At 38.1% G+C, this 27,594-nt stretch overlaps 1 protein-coding gene across 1 annotated transcript in view; it reads left to right on the top strand.

The window, feature by feature from the left end:
* LOC106637693 (Smg6 nonsense mediated mRNA decay factor) overlaps positions 1-27,594 on the top strand; it is a 170,880-nt gene that overhangs the window by 90,205 nt on the left and 53,081 nt on the right. The window contains exons 19-20 of the mRNA XM_089592533.1: positions 25,272-25,453; positions 26,752-26,825. Coding sequence (XP_089448659.1) covers positions 25,272-25,453; positions 26,752-26,825 — 256 coding nt within the window. The remainder of the gene's footprint in view (positions 1-25,271; positions 25,454-26,751; positions 26,826-27,594) is intronic.

Raw genomic sequence — 27,594 nt, 5'->3', positions numbered from 1 at the left:
AAATCTTGTTAAAAAATCCCTCATACAATACAATAAAACAGCTATGAATTACGATCAAATCAAATTATTTCTGCATGACTACTTCGTAGAATACCGTGGAATTTGAAACATCTAAACAATTTTCGAATAATTTTCCAAAGATTTGACATGGATTTTCATCAATGACTTGGGATTTCAATTTCATCTTATCGTGTCTGGAAACGAGATGAAATTCCATCCTACACCTCAGCTTTTTGGGTATACATAAGCAGTACACAATATATAATATTATTGTCCATGTCTCTTGCTTGTGCACACTTTAAAAATCCAAATAATTGAGATATCAAAGCTGTCAAAAAAATGTTGTTAACCAATTTCATCCATCGAGTAAATCGAATAGCGTCCCAACATACAACCGTAATGCAAATACCAAATGTATTTTGAAAGCTCACGTTCTCTTCTCTCATGGTGAATCCTTCAAGTTCCCATACACACTAGCCAATCACGTATCGCCAAACAATTAACGATACTCGTCGGATGTGTGTATCTTGGTACAGTCACGTCCGTAAAATACTATCCATCCGCGCATTTGGGCTTAAAATTATTCATTGCTAAGTGCGGTGCTCGATCACCGGCTCGTATTTGCCAATGTCTCTCTCTTTTACTTTCCAGAAGGCACACAAACATAGACTTGGCTGGTCATCGACTCTTCTTCATCTTCTATGCATAAAATTACGTAAAGCTTGTATATCGCTGAAGATTCTCAAGGGGTCATTCCCGTTCGTCCGTTATTACGTGTACATTATACGTCATCTTTTCTTTTGTGACTTCTCGCATATCTTCTATTTCTGTGCAAATATATATGGCCAAGGAAACGAGCCAAGCCACATAAACTCCGCGAATTTCCGTTCACACGTGCAGGTGTGACCCAACCGGTCGGCCTCGTAATTGGCGTGCGACGTAGGTTCCCCACAGCTAAGGAAAGTAGCTGCGCGTAATTCTATTACGCGACACTCTATTTTTACTTTTGCATAACGGTATGTTTTCTCATTGTTGATGCTATTTACTCTCTTCTTTCTCTTTTTTTTGACCTTTGTGCGATGTTGACTTACCATTCTCTCTCTTTCAATATTTGTGCATGTGGACATGTGTATGTGTGTAGGGTTAACGTGCCGTGTATACTAATACGTCTCACCTTGAAATCTCGAAGAATAGAATGATAGACACGATCGAGACTGTTGGATACTCAGATTGCCTGTGTCTTGCCTATCCATAATGGATTGCTCCACGGAATTGATAGAATTTGTGTAAACTGAGCTGATAGATAGGCCTGCCCTCTTTAATAGTATATTATCCGTGTAAACTGACTGGTAAAGTGTTATCCATATTGTACACGTATGACCCATCAGACTTTATTTATACGAACCCAATTGGTAGGAAACAAATTGAAATGACGTGTAAATAAGTTCAGATAAGTAGTGATCATTAAAATGATTGGACACGTGTTTAAAAAAAAATATGTTGGTTCCAATGTGACTCCAAGCTCAAATCTAAATGATGTTTTTATCCTTTTGTTTCAATAAAAACTCCATTAGCACTCGCATAAATCTCAAATGAATTGAATAAATTAATCGTTTACTGATCGCTGCGAAAATAACTGTAATAAAAAAAACAATAACAATAAAAAGTAACCGTAAACATTGCTTTATGCAGTCCGAAGAGTTTCGATCCGACTGTTTACCTAGCCCCGAGCTACTATTAATGAGTGTGAGCACGTATTCTACGACACTTCTGGCTTACTTAAAAAATTTTTTTTCAACAGGAATAACTAAAAAAAAAAGAGGAAGGGCTTATTTAATACACTGTGTTCTACTCCCAACACCCTCGAAGAAAAATTATGCAAAGTTTTTCGTCGTCGTGGTTACAGTCGTAATACGTGTATATTGTTACTATAAGCCGGTCATTCGAGCAATCGCAACCCTAAATAATCTTCTCGCGAGGAGGTCGCAGCTCGCAGATCAGACTCCTCTGTGACGCTGACCACAGTATTTTTCTGTATACTTGGGTCATTTCATTAAAAAGAGATATCTACTTACTTCGAATGAGGAAATAATTTTTTTTTTCATTCACTTACACTTTATTGAAATTTTAAAACTTGCAGATTGAAATGGACAAGTGTTTGATATGTTTAATTGAAATAAACGTATCAAAGACGTCCTGTTGTATACTTCTAAGTTTAGATTATTAGATATGTTTATTAGTTTATATTATATTATATTATATTTAGTTTTATTAGATATGTTGTATACTTATTAGATTGTGAATATAAAAAATTTCAATTCGTTTGCTTGCAAAGTACCAAAAAATGAAAAAAAATAAAATAAAATAAAATTTGAGAATGCATACAAACACGGGAGTGAGGAAGGGAGGAAAAGAGAGAGGTTACAGAGGAAAGTAGAGAACGAGTGAACGAGCAAACCTAATAAGACAAAATGAAAAAGAGGAATAATAAGAGAAGAAGGAGGAGGAAGAGGAGGAAGAGACGACAGTGTATAAGTCCCCGGGGGACTGTATGCATAGCAGTAACAGCAGAAGCAGGGCCGGCTTATCTAGGGGACGAGCACGATCGGCACGATTCTCCGAAAGTAATTGAACCGATTGCCCATTGACATCGGGTAAGCAAGCAGCCCTTGCGGAAGCCTGACCGGTTGGTCCGGTAACGAGCTGTTGCTGTTACTGTTGCTCGCCCCGGTAGCAACAGTGCTATCATGCTCTGATCGACTTTCGACACTACAGTTGTCATTAAGGCGTGTCATTGCACTCCAACTGAGTCTAATATATGTATACTATTACGACACGTCATGATGGAAATGGGTATTGGAGGAGTGAGTTGCGAAATGTAGCTGCTTCTCGTTGAATTTTGGAACCCAGTTAACTCTTTGTTTGACTTTTTTTTGGACTTATTAATTTTCATCAACATAACCACTTTATCATGACCTACCAATTCCTTGATTGTTTGAGAGAGTTATTGGTTGTTTAGTGATTGGCCGTGAGAACTTATAAGATTGTGGGTTTGATCAAAGTTTCAACGAAGCCTTCTTGGATTTTTTCCTTTAGGATATTGGTGTCAAACTACTTATAATCTTGGTAATTCAGGGAAATTTTTTCTACAGGCTTTTCTATGAGTTCCCTTGAGTTGAGGTGGTTGTATGCTAAATTGAATTAATGATGAGATTGTTATGAAACTTGGCACATAGTTAAATTAATGTATAATAAGGATGATGTTTAATTTTTGCGAGGCCGGGATTTCTCATGAAATGAGAAATAATTATTATTGTGCACACACATTCCATACTTAACGTATTTAAGACATTATTTTACTACTTTAGTGGCACTGGTATCACTAAATCAAGATTAAGGTTATGTTAGAATTTTAAATACAGTTTTGTACTGTAGTAAGTATTTCAATCAAGAGCTTCGATGGCTTAGTGGTTAGCGTGCTAACCTCCTAGCCGGAGATACTCGAGGGGTTGTGGGTGTTCGAATCCTATCAAAAATTTTTGAGATATTTTTCTCGAGCTTCTTCGATGGGATGAGTACGCAGGACGCCGAAACACCACTTATCCGTTTTTTTAAAACTAATAGTCAATTTTTCTGGTGATGTCTGGACCTCCAGGGTTTCATTTCAAAGGTAAAAGCCAACACCTGGCCAGCTCATCAAGTGAAGTCACTGTTAGTTGTAATAAAAATTACGCGTGGAGCGTTTTGTCCAAAAAGAGTAAAGATTACATAAACGCTCCACGCTTTCTTTCATAATAAATCATAGTAAATATTTAATAAAGATGATTACCTACTTATAACCATTTTGCATAGGTAATTATTTATCGTTCATCACGAACTGAAATTGTTTATGTTTACCTGCGATCTAATGAAGATTTGGCAAAGGGAAAACTCTTGAGTCATCAAACTAAATGTCCGAATTATTTTGTAATTTTTAGTGCGTGCTAAAAGCGTGTTTTACAGTTTTTTAAACTATTATTTTTATTTTATACTTTTTAGTCTTACGGTAGACCCCCCCCAGAGATACATGTAGGGGGGCAAGGCTAATAACAATAGGGTTGCGCCCGGTACCCTAAGGTAACGCTAGCGACATGATATTTTTTACCACCCTCATACCATTCAGCCCTTGGCGTGTATCCTACCTTGGCTTAGGTGGGATTTCATAGACTCCAAGTCCAATCTTCGTATTCCTCTCGTCGAACCTTATTGATTGATACCCATGACATGATAATTTGGTAAGAAAATGTTATTTCGCATTATTTTCAGCGAACCGTTTCATTTTATACCTCAATCATAGGGCTGCATTTCAAATAGCCAATCCGCCACCTGGGGACGGCCGCCATGTTGGATTTAGGTCACCTGATTATTTTTTTCGTATCCCATTCAGCAAACCCTTTCATTTGATACCTATATCATGGAGGTGGATGTGAAACAGCCAGTCCGCTATCTTGGGGAGGCCGACATATTGGATTTGTAATGACGTTTCTTAGCTAGTCATGTATTGTCACCAGAACTCAGAGCGTGTGCAAAATTTCATCCTAATCGAAGACCGGGAAGTGGGTCCAATTAAAATTCCAAGATTTTCTTACATACATAGTTAGTTACAAGTGAAGCTAATAAAAGCGTGTTAAGGACGTTCGGTAGAAATAGCGGTGGAAAACATTTGCGGGGCAAGGGGAAACCAGCGATGAGTGAAGATTTGACAACGCCGTACGAGTCTTCAATGTGTGAGTCAAGTATTTATGCACACGCATCAGGTGTCTGCACTATGTGCTCGTCTGCTGCGTCGGTTAAAACAGTGTTATACGTGTATGTTCAATGTTTTTGTGATGAAGCAGTAAGTATTTGACTTTGATTCGTTATAAAAATGTAATGAAAATGAATAAATAAGTAATTTAAAAAACTTGTGACCATTGTATTTATATTCGTAGATTTCATTCGTAAAAATGCTCAAAGCCAAACAGTATAACCTCCAAATTACGACAAATGAGAAGGGAACAGAAATAATCATAAATTTGAAATTTTATAAGAAAAATAAATAACGTGTTATTAAAATATATTGTTATTTTCTTATGGGGAGGGGTGGGCGTAATGTACATACGCTCATACACACATAATATATAAGCTTGTATTTTACACAAAAATGCGTAAATATCTACGATGATATTGAAATATTTACTGATTGACGTCCCAGAGCATTTTGAATTTCCCGCCACTTGCGACGTTGCCATTGCGTTTCTATCGAACTTTTATTAATTTTTTTATACATTAACAAATCAGACGATCGCGAAACTTGGTATACATTAAACTCATAACATTATCTGTGACGTATACAAAAATTGGAGAAATTCACTGGGTCAATTTGCTTAAAACTGAGTTTTAATCAGTTTTCCCATAAGCGACTGTGTTAACATGACTGAGCTTTGAAATTTAATATCTCGAAAACAAAACAGACAAACATCTTAAAATTTGGACAGGTTTATTGCAACAACAACACGAACGTCTGGTCAAAATTTTAGAAAAATTCACTGGAAAATTCTATCTCTACCGAACATCCTTAAAAAGGGTCGGTACAGCGAGTTAGATGGTTCATTGGAAAAATATCTTTCCATTAAACTTGATAATAGCTAGGGTATGCTTTATTACAATCGCTGCGCCTTGTAAATAGTAGAAAAACCACCACCTTACGTAAAATTTACATGAGCTATTTTTGCTGTTAGCATTGTTCAGATCCCAATACGACCAATCAATCTTGTGGTGAATTTTTAAGTGGGACTTGAAATTGGACTGGCAACACACCTACTATATCATATGGAAAATAAAGTTACACATATTAAAGAAAAAAAAAAAAAAAAAAAAAAACAACAACAAGTTTATCCCTGAAACATCGTAATTATACTCGAAAAAACGTAGCCTACTTCTAGAGCCATCATTTACTGTGCGAATTTTAAATAAATTATGACTAACCTTGTGTTTTTACAAAACATTTGATGATTTTCCGTTTCTCTTGTCACATTATGTTTAGTAAATACACCACTCAAGTGAATTAGAGAAAAAACATTTTTTCAAAAAGTACTTGTCGTAAAATTATTTTAAGTAAAAAAACATTTGCTGTATCGATTAAAACATATCACCACAAAATTCTGTCAACTTAACTTAGTCACCTCCTAACTGTATTAACAAAACCATCTAAAACCGTAGAGTACGAGTGAATTTTGCCTTTTAATTTCCTGCTTAATACAATGAATTTTCAAAGAATATTTGCGTTCTTTTTAATTTACACTTTCAATTACGTAAAAAGTTTCAATATTTCCAATTTTACGAAATACTTTACAGAATACGTCAAACTAAATTTATCAATGTCTCACGTGACATTACTCATTTCCGAAAATCAGCTGTCAGCTGATAGTACGCAAATAGTGAAAGAAATATCACATCAAATTCCAACTACGGTTATAAATATTGCGCAATCAATGACGAATGGTCGCGACAGTAAAAGTGAGAGTACAAAACAATTATTACACAAAACGCACAGCGAAAATTCGTTGTATGGAATTGTTATTGAAAATACTGTCGTGACCACTGATACAAGAAGATTAAAAAAATGTTTAGACGTTATTGACAAATTAATAGAAAAAACATCAGAATTCAAGTGCGCTGTTTTTTTAGTAAATAATCGTAAAAAAACCAACTTTACTGAGTTTTTTGAATTCAGTTGGTCCAAACGATTCTTAAACGTCGTTCTATTTGAGCTGATAAAACCTAAAAATCATAGTTCAAAGCAAATACTTAAGGTAATAGCAGACTTCAAAGTTGTGGTATACCAATACAATCCATTTAACCGTTCGTTAAAAATAGACACTTTTCCTCCCGAAATACCATTATTTTATGACAAATTAAGGAACTTGCATCAGTATGAGCTGTTTGTTGCAAAATATAAACCAATTGGCAAAAAAATGAAAAAAAAAATTTCACTATCTAAAATGTCTCTCTATCCTGTGCATGTAGAAACTATGAAAATTCTGATGAAAAAACTAAATTTTACGACACAAGTATTTATAATAATTACGAATCACGCGGATACACCCATCGATTTTTTATTTGATGTAAATCATTTATATGCTAATTTTCTAACCAGTAAATCCTTTTTTTTACATTTTGAAAATTTTTTGATGTTGGTCAAACAATATAGCACTTACGAGGCTGAAGTGTCCTATACTTTTATATTTACTGCGTGCATTCTCGCTACCTTTTTTCTAATTATTTTGATCAGTATTCGACTTGTGAAATCCAAAGAAAAGGGTTGGTCAATTTATAACATCACAAATCTCATGCTAGGCAATGCCATTTCATTCAGTCCCCGAAAATTTCTCGACAGATGTCTTTTACTAAGCTTGACAATTATTAGCGTTACATTTTCAGCGCAAATCATTGAATTAATCGTCAATTTTCAACTTAATCATGATCAGTTTCGAAAAATTGATACCTTAAAAGATATAATGGAATTAAAGATGAATACGTCAATCCATTCGGAGACTAAAAGTTTATTGTGGATGGCTCGACATCCACATGTTAGATACATTGTTAGGTCATCGCATGTATTCGGTACAGAAAGTGGACGTTTTCAGTGTATCAAATGGTTGATTGATTCCACGAAAGTAGGTGGATGTGAGATTAATCTCGAACAGGGAATTTCACTAGTTACCAAGTACGGGATTGATTCCGATGGTTGGAAATTAAGTCTTGTGAAGGAGGAACTTTTTTCTCGGTCGAGATACATATCACTTCCCTCAACTTCTCCGTACTTTGGAAAATTTCAGGAAAAAATCCGTCGCTTAAAGGAAACAGGTTTCATAGATCTGTGGTATAAAAAAGCATTGAAAACTAGTTTATACGAGGAATTGAAACCAGAATACAAGAGAACCAAAGTTTTCGATACCAATGAAATATCATCACAGTACAGAAAAATAATCTACGCTTTCGTTTTTTGTCTTTTGTTGGCTTGTCTAACTTTTATAGGTGAAGTCATCTTGAACTTGTGTATAAATTATCAAGTCACCATTTTTGACTGAGTTGGCAAAAATAATCCAATGTAAGTTTTGCTTCTCAGATTCGTGTGTAATAATTAAGCTATTTTCAATATAATTATTGATTTCTTTTGTTATTTTAATGTATTGTATTTCTTATTGTGATTGCAAGTGCTAAATAAACGTACACTGAATTCTAAAGGCAATTTTATTTATTTTAAACATTCTTACCTTATTTTCTGTAAAAACGAAATTCAAGTAGTTAATGAAAATGTTTTTTATATATCACTGGTGTTTGGTAAGTGAACATTACTGCCATTAGCTACATACAACTGCCCTGTACAAGTCAATGTTTTGCGGAGCTTAACTTCATTTTAAATGTGACCATATTGATTTCCTTACGTCCACCAAACTTTGAGCTGAGGATATTATATTTTCAAGGATTATAAAAAACTACATAATAGCTCTCAAATCATCTCCAAATTAACTTTACAAGCCACGAATCAACATGAAATTCTTGAAAGTTCTGGAGAATGAGCTTCGTTTCGCAATATGTATTCTCTTGGAAGCATTTTACATGTACGTTCTGTACTCAATAGCTTGGTGCTTGAGTTTCTGCTGAGTAATTCAAGCCTGTGCTGATGTTGTCATTATATATTTCACGAAGCAGTTGTATTGATTTTTAAGTTATTGAAAATAAAGTTAAATACTTCTAAAACTGAAAAAAGTTCCGCTAAAGAGAGAACAACTGTTGAAACGAAACAACTCGTTAATGTTAGTTTACTACTGATTTACATGCACATACGTTCATAAATGTTATGTACTTTCGTATAAAGATGTAAGTGTACATTCCACAATGAGAGTCGCAAAAAATGGTAATGGCGAACACGCAATTTCTGGGAATCCCTTACTACCGATACTACATTCGTGAAGAATTTTAATTGAGCACCCGAGGTACGTACTCACAGAAGCTGATGCCAGTCAGAGACATATAATAACAAGATCATCGCCGGTCGTCATGTGAAAGCTTTGATTGACATCGGTATAGCGCGAGTAAACTCGGTCATTACTCATACAATGGACCCTAAGAGGCAAAATATGTCCATCATCGAGTAATGCTAGTCCCTGCAGTTGTGTACACCTATACCTCACACGCGTCATCTTTTCAGCGTCAGGTACCTACATATTTGTACACACCGCGCGTGTAACATCAATTAAACAGTTGTAGCTATGTATCGGAAGTTTTGGCGTGGGGTAATGTCAGGGTCATTAGTGGACGTCCCGGACTTTTGCTGCGCGAGCATAATCGTTATCATACACGAGTGTGCGTATTATTTCTGCACTGATTATAGGAAAGCCGAGCTAATGCGTTCTTCGTGCCTCGTGTGTACAAATGTGCATTTAATGCAGCCTCATACCGTGGAGGGTATGAAGACGAATGCAAGAAAAGTCAGCGGTCGATGGAAAAGTCCCTTTTGCTGAGCTTGTGCGGGGCGTACTTACGGTGAGATAAAAGGCGCGTGCGTCGAAAGGGAGGCGAGAAATGGTTAGTTTGCGTGCGCGAGGCCGCGGATGGCGTGACGCGACGACAGCGATAAAGCCCCCTCGTCCTTCCCGTGACCTTTTTTTTTTCCTTTGCACTTGAAATGTAGAAATATATTTTTCCGAGGCAAACTTTTATCCATATGTACTACACAATTAAAAAATCGTTATTTCGATTGATGCCTATCTGTGTTTGTAATGTGACTGATCATTCAAATGGAATTTGTGAAAGATTTAAGTAAAGAATAGTCGTACTCGGTCGTACTTTTGAACTATTGAAGAATAAGGTGATTAAGAAATTGAGTTATGTCTTTGATTGGTAAAATATAGGGAAGCCAAAGTTATTGATGATTTAACGCGAGTGTTGGTCAGTTTATGTATGATATTTTCTTAGCTAAGCGATAAGAAAGTTGAAGTTGAAGGATCATCAGTGTACTGATCAAATATCTTTTACCGATTTACATTGACACTGCACATTTGTCAACGATGGCAATCTGGTCGAGAAAGGTAAGGCATCAACTCATAAATGACTACTAGAAAATGACTTGTATTTTCAATTTGAATAAGTCTACACGTGGTTCAAGTAAAATAATCATTTTCAAACGATAATTTAGTCCTACTATGAGCAGCTGTTTGCGTATGACCTTCAAGTGATTAACTCCTGAAAGGAACCTACTGATGCCTGTACATAGTTTCCACTCTCTCAAAGTGACTTTTTACCCAAAGATACTTAACAGAGCACGCAGAGCAGTTAAGATGCACATCGCAGGTATACTTATAGGCATGATAATTAAAGTCGGAGCACAATGCGCGATGGTACGAGAATCGACGGTAGTAATAATACAAGGGTTAGAGATGCAGCAAAGGTCTATACGTATGGCTGTTTACATTGTTCCATTTACATCTTTTCTTGGCTTGGCGACTCGAGGCGTGTGCTCTCTACTGTTTTTACGCGTTTCTTATGTGTTTTAGGGAGAGAGAGAGAGCGCGTTCAGTGGATGCACATTACGTTTGTACGTGCGAATGACTGTACGTATTTATAATCTACGCGAGTCAAAGACAGCGATGTATAATAAGGTGGAGAAGGTGCAGGAGAGCTAACGGAGGGACGCCTGTATAGTAAGCTTTTCTCTCTCTCTTGGTTGCGGCTGATGCCGTCGTTCCTGTCTTTGGGCGAACGAACGAATGAAAGATGGGGGATAGGAATCATGTCGGCGACCTCGGCAAGGCCTCTTCAAGGTCGTACGTTGAGCCCGAGCTGTTGCTGCTGTTGCACCAGCAGCAGGAGGTATTTCACCACCGGCTTACTTATACTACACTACTGCTATTACTATCTTATATATACCTGCGAGCTGCCGCCTGCTCTCTTTCTCCCTTCCCTACTTTGCCCACGTCGCTTTTCTCTTTCACCTCCTCCTTTTTCTCTGTCCTCCTATCTGCTAGCTCGCACGTTCGAGCAATCTTTCCGGCGTATCTGCTAATTCATCTTGCTCCAGCGCGAGTTTTTTGCTCGACCCTTGGGTCGTTTATTTATTTTTGTTCCATGTCATTATTATCATCATCGTCGTCGTCATTTTGTTGTTCCTTGTTGCTGTATTGGCTCCACTCTCTTTTATACGTCTGCAATGGATAAAAACAAAAAAAAACAAAAAAAAAAGTAATTGTGCTTCCTCCGTAGGTTTCCGTGATATTATTCGATTTTACGTGATGAACTTTGACAAAAGTGCCAAAGGAACGAGATGAAGGTTGTCACGGAGACTCATAATTATGATGAGATAATTTTTTATTTTCCACTGTAACTTGTCGTACGTTCTTATTTCACGCTAGAACACTGAATTTTCAATGGTTGTCAATGAACGTCCATCAGTACTTACAACCGAAAATAGATGTTAAACAAATAATTAACCGAACCATTATCTCCACACACTCTTTTTTTTGCACCAAGCAACGAGCTTGACTTTCGTTTTTGTTGAATTTGTTAGTTTTGTAACGTCAAATGTCTGTCATAAAGAGTCTCCGCCCTGCCGAGGTCAGCATCCAATGCACTGTTCAAACATATTGCTCTGTCATGCTTCAGCTTTGTGATTAGTTTTGTGAATATGTATGCATTGAGTAGCAAACACGGCATCTTTCACCAGACTTATCTGTTTATTCGTAGGGAATTGCGATTAGGGACACGCATAGACAGCTGAGATGGGCAGGTTGGTCATATTATACTTTACTATGGATAATTCGAAGGGCTGAGCTGAGCTACAGAGCGAGGGTTACAATGCGGCGAACGATCGGAAGGGCCGCTCTTTTTATAGGCTCGCAGATTGCTTTTCGCTCTCGAGACCGAGGGGCTCCCTCGTAGGTATCGTGCGTTAACTTTTGTTTACCCGATTCCAATTGATTTTTTGCTGCTGACCTGCAGGGAGTAGTAAACAGCATACATATGTGAGACGCATTTGCTACGTGCGGGTGCTTTTTTTCCATAAACTTTGTTCCTTTGTTGTGAAACCAATTTTTTTTTTCGGTTGTTATCGCATAAAACTGATTGGCTATAGTTGACATTTTTTTATGATTTTTTATATTAATATAAAGGTTGCAGGAAATACAAATGGATACCAATCGTTTTATACAGCTGTACTACGTACAATATGCTGATGTAAAAAATCATACCAGTTTATTACTGATAAAGTCTTATATTGGGTTTTTTCAGACGAGGTGGGGTTTCGCCCCCTCTAAGCAGGGGCTTAGCCCTCTGCAACCCCACTAAGGACCCATGGACCCTGCACAACTTTTAGACTAAACCTATAACAAGTATATTATAATTTATTCTCTAGGTCTTAACGTTACTACTTGAAAAATGTTAACTTTATCAATTATTACAAAAAAATTATATCTTCCATTAACTAACGAAAACTTGAAAATATTGATAAAAAACATTTTAAAAACCTCAATGAACTAAAGCACTACTACTTTGTAACGTTCTACAAATTATTTGTACAATTGTTATTAGATTTACGCCGAAGTTTGTTTCATAATGAATAAAATTTTTTTTCATCAGTTCATAAAAATCAGCGGTTATTATGTTTTATACATCATGATTTTTTGTGACAAAATAATTGTTCTAATACATGAAGTGTAATTTTGATTTTTACAAGTACCAATGTAAAGTACACAAGAACTACAACGTTGTTTCGGTGTAAGACTGGCAAAAAAAGTTTTATACTAAAACATTGTTACCAAAAAAGCCAACGTACGAATGGCGCCCTCAAATTTCGATCGATCGCCATGCACACACGCACGTAAAACTCAAGATTTCGAGCTCGACTTCGCTTGCGCGCCACAAGCACGAGATTTCCGTGCAACGCAAACGAAAAACTACACGCGGACTCTCGATACAGGGGCATACAAGAAGCGCAGCTCACGAAAGCTTGCAATTTCTCAAGCGCGAGGAGGAAGAACTATTTGTCTCGGCCGAGCCGATCGTGGACGTCGGATCTCGGGGCATTTCTGCTGCCACCGTGGAATTCGCCCCTCGCGCGAGGAGCCCGTGTTGTACCTGCACGCGGCAAACACAAGGGGATATCGTAATCGGACACTTCCTTAAGCAGGAGTCGACGCCGCCAACGCTGCAGGCGCCGCTTTATTGAATCGTCCCGGCTCCGAGGTCGGATCTTGCTCACGTGTTCGAAAGCCACTACATGTACACGTATACACACTTTGAACTTACTTCACACGCGTCTTTTCGAGGCTCGCGGCAGATCCAAGGGTTATCTTTTTTCTCCCTCTTTTTCAAACAACTGCACAATAGAGTTATAAATTTTAAGTTAAATTCTTGCTTTCAGGAATAAAAACCATGGCTTGAAAATTTTCGAGAAGAATATTCGAAACCTCGATTCATGTGGTAGAGGTTTCGAAATACCAGCAATTTTCAGAATTATTTTTAATTAAGTGTAAATCTATAGTTTAATATACGACCCGGGTGTACTACAAACTATGCAGCGATTATTCAATTGTACACCCGAGAGAGTATATATACTGCGTAACAAGGTCCTTGAAAATCTGAGAGATCCGTATGGAACTCCCCTCCCGCATTCCCGAGCTTATTTTCGCAACGCGCTATCTTCATTCGATTACAAAATATACAACGTGCGAGCTATTTATACCCGGGAATATTATCCTTCGCGCTTCGGTGCACGAGTGCGACATTACGAGAAAATCGAGCTCGATAATAATAATAAAAAAAAAAGAGGGAGAAACGGAGAAACAAAACAATCACATGCGCGGAAACCAGTTTTCGCGATAAGCATTCGTCGTCTCCGCCCGTGGGTAAAGGAATCCGAGAAAAATTGCCAAGGTGGACCGGTGCTTGCCCATCCTCGGGCTCATTTTGTTCTCTTTCGGGCGAGCGAGGAGCCGCGCCGACGGGACGGGTATTACGAGAGCGGCCGCGCGTGAGTTCGCAAGGTGCTCATCGCGGAGACGATGATCGTTCGCTGACCCGCTGTTTTTGCTCCAGCGCGGGTCTATTTATAAGTGCGTTTACCGGCGCGGCGCCTGGCGCCTCCTTCCTTCTTTTCTTTTTTTTTTTTTTTTTTTTTTTTTTTTTTACTTGATTACCTGCCGAAGGGATTGGTGGTGCGTGATGCGATTCTTGGCGCAAAAGGAAGGGCCGTGTGATTGCGATTAACTGAAAGTGAGATAATTCGATCGAGATAATTGGCGAGCCGATGTGCACGGCACCCGAGTTATTGAAATTTTCCGTCCGTCCGTCGCCTGTCGGCCCATTCATTAAACTCTGCACGCGGGACCAATGGAATTTCTTGTCGATTAAGCCGATACATTTTGCTACGCGTTTGCGCGTAATAGGTACAGTTTGTCGTTTTTTGTGCACTTGGTTTTCCGAATTCTTTTATCCCACTGACTCTTGGAATGATTGCTGTTTACGGCGCGTATTTGATGATACGTCTGTCAAACTTACTATTGCTCAGTTGGTTCGATAGTTTATTTTTTTCCATTTGTTTCTGTACAATTCCCTACCAACCAAAACACTCGCTATTTTTTGTCGGTTTTGCATGTAATAGTTGCAGTTATCGTGCTCGTTCCATCTTATGCTAGACAATCGTGGTCACACTCTTTGAGGTTCAACCTACCTCCCACGCATCAAGCCACTTTTGAATTTCTCTTTCCAACGAAATTGCGTGGGCAGCTCATCAAGATTTTACTTAGAATCGTTAATTTACAGTCCTCTTTGTGGTTTCGGGGATTCGACAGACTACTTAGCTTCCTACAAAAAATTAATCTATATTTTTTTGTGATACCTATACTTTTTACTACCTAGTTATTGGATTGATGACAGGCAGAGTGTAGGCGGAAGGTTCATAAGCTAATGGATTACGAATCACAGAAAAACTAAATAAATCATTGCGTTATCTGTGGAAGATTAGTGGAGTGGGGAGAAGTAAATATTATGATCCAAGTACATCCAGATAATAGGGAAATATATACATGTTGGCAATTATCCTGATCCTCCAGATTGCAGAGCAGTGGCAGTAGCTAACAAAGCTAAGAGAACTACGTAAAGTAGCAGTAAGTTGATGGTCCACGTAAGTCTGAATACGAGATGGCTCGTGTATTTAAATAACGGAAGTACTTAAATTTATGAAAATGAGAATGCAAAGTTTAAAAAAATTCATTCATTCATTTTTTAATCACCCTGTCGACAAGAGTCTTTTGACAGAAACTCAAGCCCGTATTATATACAACAAGTCAGTGGTCATTAATAAAAAAAAAAAAAAAAAAAAAAAAAATAGTTTCTCAAATGTAAAACTTACTGTAATCCTCCATAGACAAATCCGATTGTTACAGAGTACAATTAGATGATGACCAAAATTTTTCAAGATAAAAAACTGGCCCTCGAGCAAAAATTTCTTCTTCACAGCTATTTAATTACGACGAGCGACAATATCTTTCATTACGTGGCTAAAACTGCGAGCAATGGACTCCTGTAGGCAAATACAATATTTCCCGTGCAAGAAGTTCGATTAAAGTGCAGCTACGCTCTATACATCCCCATGCATTCTACGGTGCGCGTACACGTACGCGCTTTACAACACAAAAGTCCGATATAGAGCAAGTTAAGTACAAGTAAGGAGAAAAGAAAAAAAAAAAAAAAAAAGGAGAGAGAAAGACGTATCAAGAGACCCCGGTGCGTGCGCGTGGTGCGTGCGTGCTCGTACACCCGTGCACGGAAGCGAGCAAAAGACGCTGCTCGGTCGTTAAGTTATAAATCCTACCAATTGGCTTGCAGCGAAACGCACCTTGCTTATCTTACTTCTCTTGTATTGCCGTACCCTCGCTATGATTTTTCTCGTGCTCCCTTTGCTGTTTTCTGCTCGTGCCTGGGTCTTGTTTTAACTCTGCGGGATTTCATTACGGTTCGCCAACCGAGAAAAAGAAACAGGAATTAAGTCAAGCGGTTCTCCTCTCCGCCAAGAGAAGAAGAAGCTGCGGGCAAGGATCAAACTTTCAGCAATGAAGCTTTACTGTTTCTTTTGGCTAATTTTGTGTAAATAATTGATAACTAGAGCTACGTGTTCTCCCCATTAATATCACGATTACTCGTTGCAACTCAAGTCCTCGTCAGCCATTGAACTTTTCCTATCGCGAATTCCATATCCTGTCGATTCCCATTCACAACTCACGGGTGTGCTGTGCCGCAGAGCCGTATGTAATTGACGTTGGTCTGATAGCTCGGCAAACAGCCTCGTGGTCGAGGAAAAAATATAGCTATCGAAGAGCTGCACGTGCATGGGGGGCTTTCATCGGCAAGACAAGTGGGATGGATATTTTTGAGCAAGCACCCTAGTATCGGTATTACATCGTAGAAGTGAAAAAGTCGGCGAGGGTGGAGGGTATCAGGCTGCACGTTTTAATTTGCCGTGTATTACGTCCGTGGATGGTCTCTCTGACTCCCGCTCTTTCGACTACGAATGATTCTTTCGAGTGTGTATTTCATATCCGCTTCAAATATACTCTGTGATTTATAAGTTGACTTTGAGACCCTTTTGTTTTTTTTTGTTTTTTTTTGGAATTTTGTAAGTTATAATGATACCATAGAGTTGTTAAAACGCATTAATCTAACGTATCTTAAAAAGAAGGAAAAATTTATCAAATAAAATATCTTTGTATTTTTACAATATTACCTAAGCCATTTGATACGCGTTTCGGAGATACCAACTATCTGGTCAACTATTTATAATATGGGTTGAAAAACACTTGTGAATTTTTCTACAAAAAGGCACAGAAGATACATAATAATTATTATGTGCGTTCCAAACATTGCAAACCTGAATGAAAAAACACGCTTAGATGATATTCGAATACGCTGTAAAATACAAGTGTATTGAAGTACACAACAGTTCTTATTCATAAAATGATAAGAATTTGAAGAACAACCAAATCTATGGTGCACCAAGTGGTTTACTAAACTGGATACTTTCGAATGAAGAAAACCCGAGAAAACCAGTATAGGAAAGCTGTGGAGTAACAAAACTTAGCTGTCACAGATTTAACTCGTTTACAAGAGTGTAAAATCTGTGACATAAGTGTTTTACTCTACAGTTTTCTTACATTAATTGTAGAAGAAAAAAATTGTTTAGCTTACATACGAGACAAACTAGTTTACGAAGCATAGATTTGATTTTTTTTCTTTTTCTAACGTTTAACAATACTATTGTAGTGCATTAAAAAAAAAAAGTTATTTCAACTACACTCTGCCTACGTGTAATTGAACATACTTTGATTTACAACGCATTGTAACTGAGCTGCCAACTCTATCAGAGCATGCAGTCAATGTACTCGTGTCAATCACTTTGACTATCATACAAATTTATTCAGGCACGAGGTTGTCTTAATGAGTGATCTTGAGAAGAATCGACATTTCATCGTTTCTTCTTTTTCTGTCTCACAATATTTGTTAAGAAAATTGCGTGCTTTGTAATTTCATTATCGACAGTAGGAGTGTATAGTGCAATCGTATATAGACTATCATTAAAATGTTTATCAATGTTGAAACCTAAATTCGAACTCAAGAATGAGGCACTTATCCACCTGAAGTGCCATTTTGGGTAAATCTAGCCTTTACCGATGGAAGGTGGAAAATCATTTCCAAATCGAAAATAACAGAGGAAAAAAGACTCCTGAGTCAATTAATTTTTAAAATCGTAGTTCAAATTACTTGATTACAGGTTTACAGGTACATTTTCTTCCTGGTCGGCCAGGATCACAATCCGAGAAACTGCGGAAGAGCCCGACACCGGGAAGCAGATGCCCTATCTAAAAAATCGAAGAACACAAGCCGAGTGGTCCGATAATCTTGTTTTCAAGTTTGTTCGCCGAAGCGAAAAGTCAAAATGGAAAAAAAAACAACAACAAGGAACAGGAACGGAGAAGGGGCAAGGAAAACTGGCCTTGGGGTATGCGCCGAGGAAATGGAGACTCGGACCGCGCGGCTAATTATTGCGAGTAGCTTATGATCCGATCGGTAATTAGTCCACGGGGATCGTCGATAAATCTCTGGCTAACTAATTACCTTTTATATACCCCGAGCCGGTAGATACGACCCCACGTTTACGTGCCCGGCAAAGTTAGCTCGGCAATACATGCATGAGGGCGAGGATTCGATCGCTGCACTGAGAGGAAGAAGAGCGAGCAGGTTGGCTAATTATTATCTCCCTCGTACGCAACAAATTTAATCTGCCGGCGGCCACGAGTCGACTGTGCATCTGTAGTGTGCACGTACATATAGTCGTCTTTATCGTTTGCTCGTGGCTTTGTTGCCGACATACCGAGACGTCCTATCGCACTTTGATTCACCTCCAGATTAGATATTATTATCTGTTACCGGGCTGACGCAAGGCAGGGAGAGGAGAGGAAGGGCTCGCGAGGGTTGACGCTCGAGGTAATTGATGGAATGATGCGATCGTGTGTACAATGAAGTTATCCTTGCCCAATGGCCGTGAATACGGTTTGGACAGGCCTAATTGTTCGTATAACTTGTCTTAACTATCGGACTGGCTTTTAAGGGTTTCATAACTCCCTTGTCACTTTCGGAGTTGTGAGCTTCGTAACTACAACGAGTAAAAAAGGGCTACACTCATCAATAGAAATACTAGTGGTAGCAGTAACAAGTATATTGGTGATGAAAATTCTTTTATTGAAGTTACTATTGGTCAAAAAATTCGTCTAAAATAGCTTGTACCTGTAAAAATTTGTCTACTATTAATTTAGTCAATTAAAGCGCTACAGTTAAACATCAAAGTATTACCTAGAATTCGGGTTGAATATTTTAAAAATTAGGTTTTTCGTCAAAAATTGCTCGTGTCTCTAATTGTAAGACTGTTTCTGTAATGAGCAAATTAGCCGATTTCTGTAACCAATTTTTCACAATTTTCCAATTTGTCGTTTATTTGTATGTTAGGTAAAGTACTGTACTTTGAAACATAAATTAAAATCCTAGACTGGCAGTGTGATATCAAATTGTCCCTATAGACATTTGTTAATATCCAATACCCACAGTTATTAAACAATTTTTCTTGTCAGTTTAAAAAAAAGGAAAAATTAGAACTTTTACAAATTTATTTTTCAGTTATTTACTTATCACTTGTATCTTTAATTATGAAACGATTACTGTGAACGACAACAAAAAAAAAGGGAAAACCACGTTTAACGTATCTGTTGTTTAGTTGCCTTAAGTCGTTGAATACTATCGTAAAATGTCAAAACAACAGCTTAAACCTTAAATTTTTTGTTGGAATTCGCTAATCATGATGATCTGGTAATAATGATTAAATTACTACAGAATTTTAATATTCCTCATAATCAGATAGATTTTAAAATTGGTGTTGAAAAAATTGTGAGGGAAACTGAAGTATGTTCATACATAAAAGAGCAGCGATGTCTGTTTACCTGAATAAAACAATGAAAAAAAATCTATCAGGTAGCACGGGTACAACCAAATTCTAAAGTCTCCAATAGTGTAAAAAAAGCACCAACAATCAAATAATGCTTTTCAAACCAAAATCTTTCGGGGAAGTGATGCTATGAACTTAAAAAAAAGCAGCTAAAGAAAAGAGCATCTGAATAGTAAAAAAAAAAAAAAAAAAAAATTAAAGGCCTATTGGAGCTCAACAATTCGCAAATTGACAGAAGCGCACATAATGGCACTTTTTTTGGGAGCAGCAGCAGTGCCCGGAACGTGAGCACACCTGCTTATGAGCCGAACAAAAGAGAGGCGCACGTAGCAAGAAAAAACACACACACACACACACACACCGAGAAAACGAGGGGCAGGGACGAAATCACGCGAGTTCTTATTCTTCATGACCCACGGAACGAAATCGCGTTTCCCTTGAAGAAGCCTCGATCACCATCATCATTACCACACGACCATCGTCATGATGGAGCCGCCGACACGCGATTTCTCAGGATGACGACGATGTTGTTCTCGTCTCCTGTCCTCCCCCTTTTATTCGCTCCCCTCTCTCGAGCCAGACAACACAAAGGTACGCCAGAGCTAGCTTATTTCCAAAAACATTATCCTCGAGAGTGCTATTATAATATTAATATTTAAAAAAATAATAACAATAATATTATTATTATTGTAATCATCATCATTATTATTATTCTTTCCCTTTAAATTCCAACACTCTCGCCGAGCGCTTCCGTACTATTTAGCTACGAAGACGTTCGCGGGGAAGCAGAAAATAACCTGCGAGCCGCACAGATACTGGCTCCCTTATCTTCGCCTTATTGCCTAATTGCCTCAACTCAGTAGCGACGTAACTACGATCAAGCAGGAAGGTGTTGAAAAAGGGAGGAAGAGAGTAGGGACGAAGCGAGAGGCTGAGATTGCAGATGTAGCAACGATTTGTCACCATCACGTTGGGCACCGTAGCGTTGTTTGCACGTCTGGTGGTTGCTTCGCAGTGTGGATAAACGCACTCGTCTTGTACACACACACCTCTGTATGACAGTGTTTGTTTGCTAATGGGGGAAAATTATATAAGTGATCTTGACAAGGTAGTACACACATACATATTCAAGGGTCTGTTAGAATTGTGATGAATTGCTAATCAAACGAACGTCTAACGAAGTTTAATCTCAATTACTTATACGAATGCTTGTTCGAAGATATTTACCGAGCAGTACCTTTTCTCGTCCCACAGATGACACCAAGCCGGAGGCTTGAACGACATCAGCAGTTCTGTGTTACTTCTGATGTCTTCCGACTTACTCATATAGTGCTTTATCATACTAGTAACATATAAGGCCTAGTCGTGGAAAGGTAAAAAGCTTGCATAGGACAGATAAGCTCCTGGCTTTGAAATTTTGGTAAACTCTGGCATCTTAATCTCGATTCTTTTATTCGGAACTCCCTTATTATGTAGCTTTATAAGAGTCAGAGCTTGTATTCCGAAAGCGAAATCCAAGGCTACAGTAACATTGCCACTTTTGATGACAGAGTTTTTAAATCCAATGTTTCCAAAGGATACCCATGACGCCTATACTTATTCAGAACTATGTAAACATTTCTCGTCGCAGCATACTTAGGGGTAGCTGGCCTACTTCTGTACGCCTTTTTGAAGGGTTTAGTTAAAAGGCTAGAGTTTAAAAAGTCATGTACGCTAATTAGAGAAATAGCTGCTCTTGTGGAGGACAGTGTGCCAAAGGCTGCTCTCTCATCGAACTTCTTAATCAAGAATTTAAGGACTTCTTGGACGTCTCACCTAAAAGGATCTTTGAGATGTTTTTGCCAAAAATCACACTAATATTTTAAACCAGTGTCGTAAAGTTTGGTATAGGTCCTGATGCTCAAACGCCTGATTGACACAAGCATTGCCACCTGGAAAAGGCTTTGTGCTAAAGAATGGATAATCGTCCTGTACGAGGAGACAAAAGGAGTTTATTACTAGGCTTCCATACAAATAGACTTGTCAACTAAGAGATGCTTGAATCCAGAAAACTACGGCTGAGACGACCAAAGAGGTACAATTAGATACACATGCAAAAGGGAGAAAAGCATACTTCAATGATTGCAATCAGGACTTGTGAAAGCTTTGATTTTCCAAGCCTCCGGGTCTCACACTCAGGAGCAGTAATCAACACATTTCTTGTTGGCAAATTCATGGCACACTTTTTGGAAGTCGAAGTCTGCCAAATCCCATTCAGAATCTAGCTTATAAATCCTGGATCTTTCATCTGCGGGATTGTCTTTGGATGTAATATCTGTAGCTCTACACAAGCTCCTTGGTTAATACGTGAAGGTTCTGGTGTTTCTTACGTACGTATGCTAAGGCTGTTGCGTTATCGATTTCTGGCAGAATTTAGGTACCACATCTAGAATAACAATAACACAGCGTTTTGTGACGTATTTCGAAATGTGCGTGTCAATAAATTACAAAAGATTCAGCACACGTGTTGTTTGGTATATGTAATAATTTTGAGGACAGTCGCAAGAGGAGGATTTTCACGATTTTCAGCGAAGCCTCGATTCATTTCCATCAAATCGATCCATCAAACATTTTTTCCCGGGACCTGCATACGCCCGGAGACAATGACAGAGCAGCAGGTAGCTCGGAGGATGATAAAAAAAAAAGCGGCGGTCGGATGTGCCGAGGCAAGGTTTTCGCGGATAAAAGGCACCGCCCGCAACGTCGCCCTCGTAAAGTACTTCTGGGTAGTAGCGACGGCGCTTCCTTATGTATATATGCATGTACCTACGTATTTACGTATGTACGTTCGGCTGTGGTCGATACGAGGCTCGTGCGTACCGCGCCTTGTGTTTGCCACGCACTGGCGCTCGAGAGAGAGGGACGGATGCCGAGTGACATAAAAAGGAGCGGAGGAATCGCTCGGAGGGTGGAAAATGCGAAGGGGTTTCCGAGAAACGGGGGGAGGTGAACAAGATGGTTGAATGGGCGGAATATGATAATGGAGGATGAAAATCAGTTGAAACGCGGGATGGTGAGACGGAGGAACGTGGGAAAGTACGATAGATGTTTTCTTCGTGTTGTGCACCAGTACTCAACGAGTGATTTTGAAGCGTTGGATGATACAAAGAAGGGATGAAGATGGAAAGGCCTTGTATACTCCGATGATTTACTCTTGTGGTGCAGATACGTCAGAAGAGACAATCGCGTGGACATTTATAAGGTGCCGATTATAAATATGTTGTAGAGGGATGCGTGTCTCTATGGACATGTTATTTCATCCATTACTTTTTATTAAAATTTAATGTTGTCCTGTAATTTTTTTATCACCGTTTTATACGCTGCAAAACTCTTGACAGGTAAATGCAGTGCAGCCAAACAGTACCCAAGCTGTACAGAATGTGTGAAATGGCTGGAATAAAAAAGTTGTTTTTAAAGATACAACTGAGTATTCATCCACAAATTTTGACAATTACCAAGTAAAAAGTAATCTAGAAATAGATTTTCAAAAAGTTTTGTCAAAGAATTTTACTTTTCAAGTTCTTAAAGGCTCAATATAGTTAATCAGCAGTATTTGGAGGAAATTTCTGTGAATTTCTTAGCACGTACGTTTTAAAAATTTATAGTTAAACACATATTGATATATGTATAAAAAATACAGACTGTTTCCAAAATAATAAACAAAAAACGAGCGAACCCCATTCTCATTTCAAAAGTCACAAGCAAGCTGCGGTTTATAAAATGAAAAAAAAACACCCTAAAATCATTTTTATTAAGTAAGGAATAATACATCTGCTACATACAAGTTTAGTCTTCTGGAAGTTAGGAAAATGATGTGCGAGAAGGCAGAAGATAAGATAAGGGATAAAAATATTTAGTAGGTGGAAAGGCAAGGGCAAAAAAGGAGGAGAGCAAGAGAAAAAGAGGAAGCCGTGCGACAATGCCGATTACAGACGACAGATATGTGAGATAATGAGAATCCTCTTTCTAGCTGGGTCGTGCACACGCTTCCGTGTATCTAGATTCTACTCCCTTCTCGCGCTGCTTGCTTCTGTACAGTATTCCGTTCTTCTCCTCCTTCTATTCCTCTCAGAGAAGTAAGGATGTATACGTGTGGCGCGAACGTCTTGCGCTGGGCTTTCTCACTCAATTGCCGCTGAAATTCAAGTTCCCTCTTGTTCTCTGGTAGTACTTATGTGGTACGTTAATGCTCGTTTCGGAAAATGAGTATAGCCCTGCGATGAATTATGATGGAAAAGGAAAAAAAAAAAAAAATCGAATCATGAGCGTACATCTAGTTTGGTTGAGTTTTTATAGCGCGTCATTGCTTTCGTCTCTCTATTCTTCTTTTCTCGGAGAATCCTAGAATTTCCTACTTTCAGTGCACAGTTGTGGGAAACACATTTTCATTTGTAATATCATGGTACAATGATGCTCATAAAATATTGATACAGCTGAGCCTGTGTATAGAAGTTAAAGTAACTTGTTATTTGTTTACAGTAGCGTTCTTATTTTTGATTTGACGTCCTGTATTTGATACGTGAAATGTGATTTTTTTTTAAATTGAATTCATTGTGAATCAACGTAATTTAAATTTCTGTATTACACGTTTGTTAACCATTTTTTGACATTATGCACACGTTGGATCAGGAATTAATTATTATTCCTTCACCTATTGCTCGCTCATTCAACTGTTGATTTAAGTATCATTAAATTAAACATTTGGAACACATTGGAAAATCACTAGCATGTAAAACGAACTTAATATTTTTTTTTCGTATAGTAATCACTTGAAAAGTATAAGTATTTTTGTATGATAATCATTTGCATAAAAATCACTTGGTTACGACTCATTAATTTCCTTCGCAATGAAGGATCAAGTACAAGCTCGTATGTGTTATAACATTACTTTTTTTATTTTTGTAAACTACAGCTCGCCTATCGCTTTTGGAATGAGAAGAAGTTTGCTCGCTTTAGTTTTTATTTTAGAGGTATAAATTGGAGTAATGTCATTTTTATCTCAACACCAATTACTTATGTAGGTTATTCTTAAAAATTACATGTTATTCTTAAGTTGGTTTCGCAAATTCTATTTCTGACAAGAATCCTCGGAAAAAAATTATCCAAGTACCCCGATCAGGATCCCTTGAGCCGTGTTGCTTTCGAGGCTAACACGCTAACCACTAAGTCATCAACGTGCTCTTGAATGTATATGATTATGATACTCATAGGTTAATTGTCCTGCAACAGCTAAGATTATAAATTTTTGTTCACCAACCCGTATTTATCGGACTGATTACAAAACACATGAGATAACACTTTAAATGAAATGTAATCCACGAGCCACAACGTCTCTCCTGGTTTTGTTAACCGTGAGTATGCAACTGTGCAACTGTACGACGTATAAGGGCACGATGAGCATTTTATTTCATTTTTTCCAAGAATCGTCACCGAACCGGCTCCTCTCAAACCTAACGAATGGTCACGAGAGCGCCTCGGCAGTGGTTTCCCGACTCGTTATACTTTCCATTTCCGGTGATGAGACCTACTGAGCTATTTCGTGATGCGATTCGCCCTTTAACGATAGCCTCCTTAAAAGCCCGAACCTCCCGCTCTCAAAACAACTTGATATCTCGTCCTGTTGATCGCTTGGTAAATTTCTCCCTTTGGATTTCAATTACAGATTCGCAGATGGAGCAAGGGTACAGGTCAGAGGTCCAGGAGCGGGCCCTCGTCGTCTCGTTGCAGATGTTCAGCCTGATACTTGAGCGCGGCGTCAGCCTACTCAAATCCCAGCTCGAGTTCGACGAGCGCCCCAGGCTCGTCGTCGTCGAGGACATGCAAATACTCCTGCCCGCTATAAAGGTATGCATAATCCCATTTGTACTTGTATACTATTTCATACGTAAGTGTGTAAATACGAGCTGAACAAGGTTTTTGACATCCGATAACTTTGTACCTTTGATTGGCTCACGACATTTTGTAGTCACGTAGCTTGTTTTTTATCTCGTTTTTTTTTTTTTTTTTTAATTTATACAAAATGAACGTCTTCCTTGATTCGTTATTATAATATGAGTTTGCCTAATACCATCTATTTATAACCCACAATATATTTATCAAATTAATGGGGTCTATCAAAGATAAGACTACTTTTGAAGGTGATTAGTTGTTAAATAGTTTTTGTAAGTATTTAGGTATTTAATTTTGATGAAAAGTCATAATGTTAAGATATTTAGGATAAGTTTGATGTTGATTTTTAGAATTATCAAGCTGATGTTACGTACGATAGTAGTTTTTAAATAAATTTCTAAATTTTTATTGCCAAAAGATTGGGTTTATTTGGGATAGGCCAATCACTAGCAGCTATATACACGTATATATGCTTTAAGTAGTTTGTTTACTTGCAATAATATTTGTGTGATTTTGGCTAGAGAGGGCACAACCTCTGCGTCGGCTCGTAGCGAATATTAGTGTTTAATCAGCTTTATTTGATATCGACTCCAGAATCGTGTTAGTTTAATCAAGAACATGTTTGATTTTGCTGGTTTCTTCGCCAGCTAGGCTATAGATTCACTTTAAATGAGAAAAAAAATTGAGATTTCGTTAAAGGTAAAAATAAATGGATTCAGCAAATTTCAACTCCGTTTCCATGTGTTGTATTCCACTCTGATTATTTATTTATCAAATCTTAGAATGGAAATACGAGTAATGACGCACTGATAAAAATTCAAGAGTACTAAACTCAATTATAGCCAGTTTTCACGGGATTTGAGAAGGTGCATAAACAATCATAAAACGAATACTCGTTATTAAGCGGTCATTCCACGTGTTGGCTTCGTATACATGTACGCCATGTATGCTGGGATGAAGAACACTTCATAAAGATCGATCGCTATCTTTTGTCACTTCGAGTATCCGTGCGCCATTAATATTACCGATGAGTCAGGTCAGATAGCGCGCGAGGTCTTGTGCGAAATTACTCCTTTCGCACCGCAAACGTGAGAAGGATTGATCGTCGTCGCGCTAATCCCCCCCCCCCCCTCCTGATATTATTTATGTGCGCAGCGCGCTGCGATCATTCATCGTCATTTTTTAACTTTTAATTGTTTTATTGTCCTAACAATTTTTGTAACCGTTGGTTTTTGGTTTTATTATTCACGTAGATTTGGTGCGACTGGATGGTCTGCCACAGCACAGTCTGGAACCCACCACCATCATGTACGGACTACAGAGTTGGGTAAGTTTAATTTTCGAGCTCTGACATTTTTCACCCTATCCAAAATTTTCACCCAAATTTATTTGCTCGCTCTACATCACGCAATTAAATTCTGTATAAGCGATTTGCAATGGAAACAACAAAAATAATATCAACTGTATCGCACTGTATCTGTACAACACCCTCCCAAAAGTAGTGACAGCAGAAGCAGTAGTGCAGTAATGAAGTCATGGATATAACATTAGGAAATGAAACAGTTGTGTTGGTAGAGAGAGAAAGAAAACAACCATAAGAGATTCTGATTTTTTTGTTCAGACTCCCACTTTATTGACTCGAGATGTTGGTGAATTGAGACAAAGTCAGCATTGTTGTGGATGGAAAAGGTTATGGTAAATATCAGCACGACATAATGCGTCTAAAGAGTCTCGGCAGACGAGGTGTTGAGTAGAGATGAATATTAAGTCCAATTTATTATTTACTGGATTTAATGATTTATCATGTTGTGACAGATAAAATTTACTAGCTAACAGTTAAAGTTCTCGCATAGAAACACTATTATAATGACCCACCGCAGTTGATATTCTATCATTTACAACCCAGTCAAATCCAGGTATGTTAAAGTCACCTGCTAGAGTTCATGTTGGATATTGAAGTCGCTGCAACTCTAATGATTCACCAAAATCCTGAAGAAGCTAGAGTGGTAGAATATACAATACCGACAAAAGTATGGCCTCCTTGTAATAGTGATTGTTGAATATTCTTAATTGAAATTATGAGATGGACATAGTCC

Source organism: Copidosoma floridanum, unplaced genomic scaffold (assembly GCF_036245765.1).
Source record: "Copidosoma floridanum isolate Cflo_tuat_1 unplaced genomic scaffold, Cflo_Japanese_pri ptg000019l, whole genome shotgun sequence".
In the NCBI taxonomy this organism is placed as follows: Eukaryota; Metazoa; Arthropoda; class Insecta; order Hymenoptera; family Encyrtidae; genus Copidosoma; species Copidosoma floridanum.
Note: the sequence above shows the minus strand (reverse complement) of the source record. Positions and strands in the feature narration are given on the sequence as shown.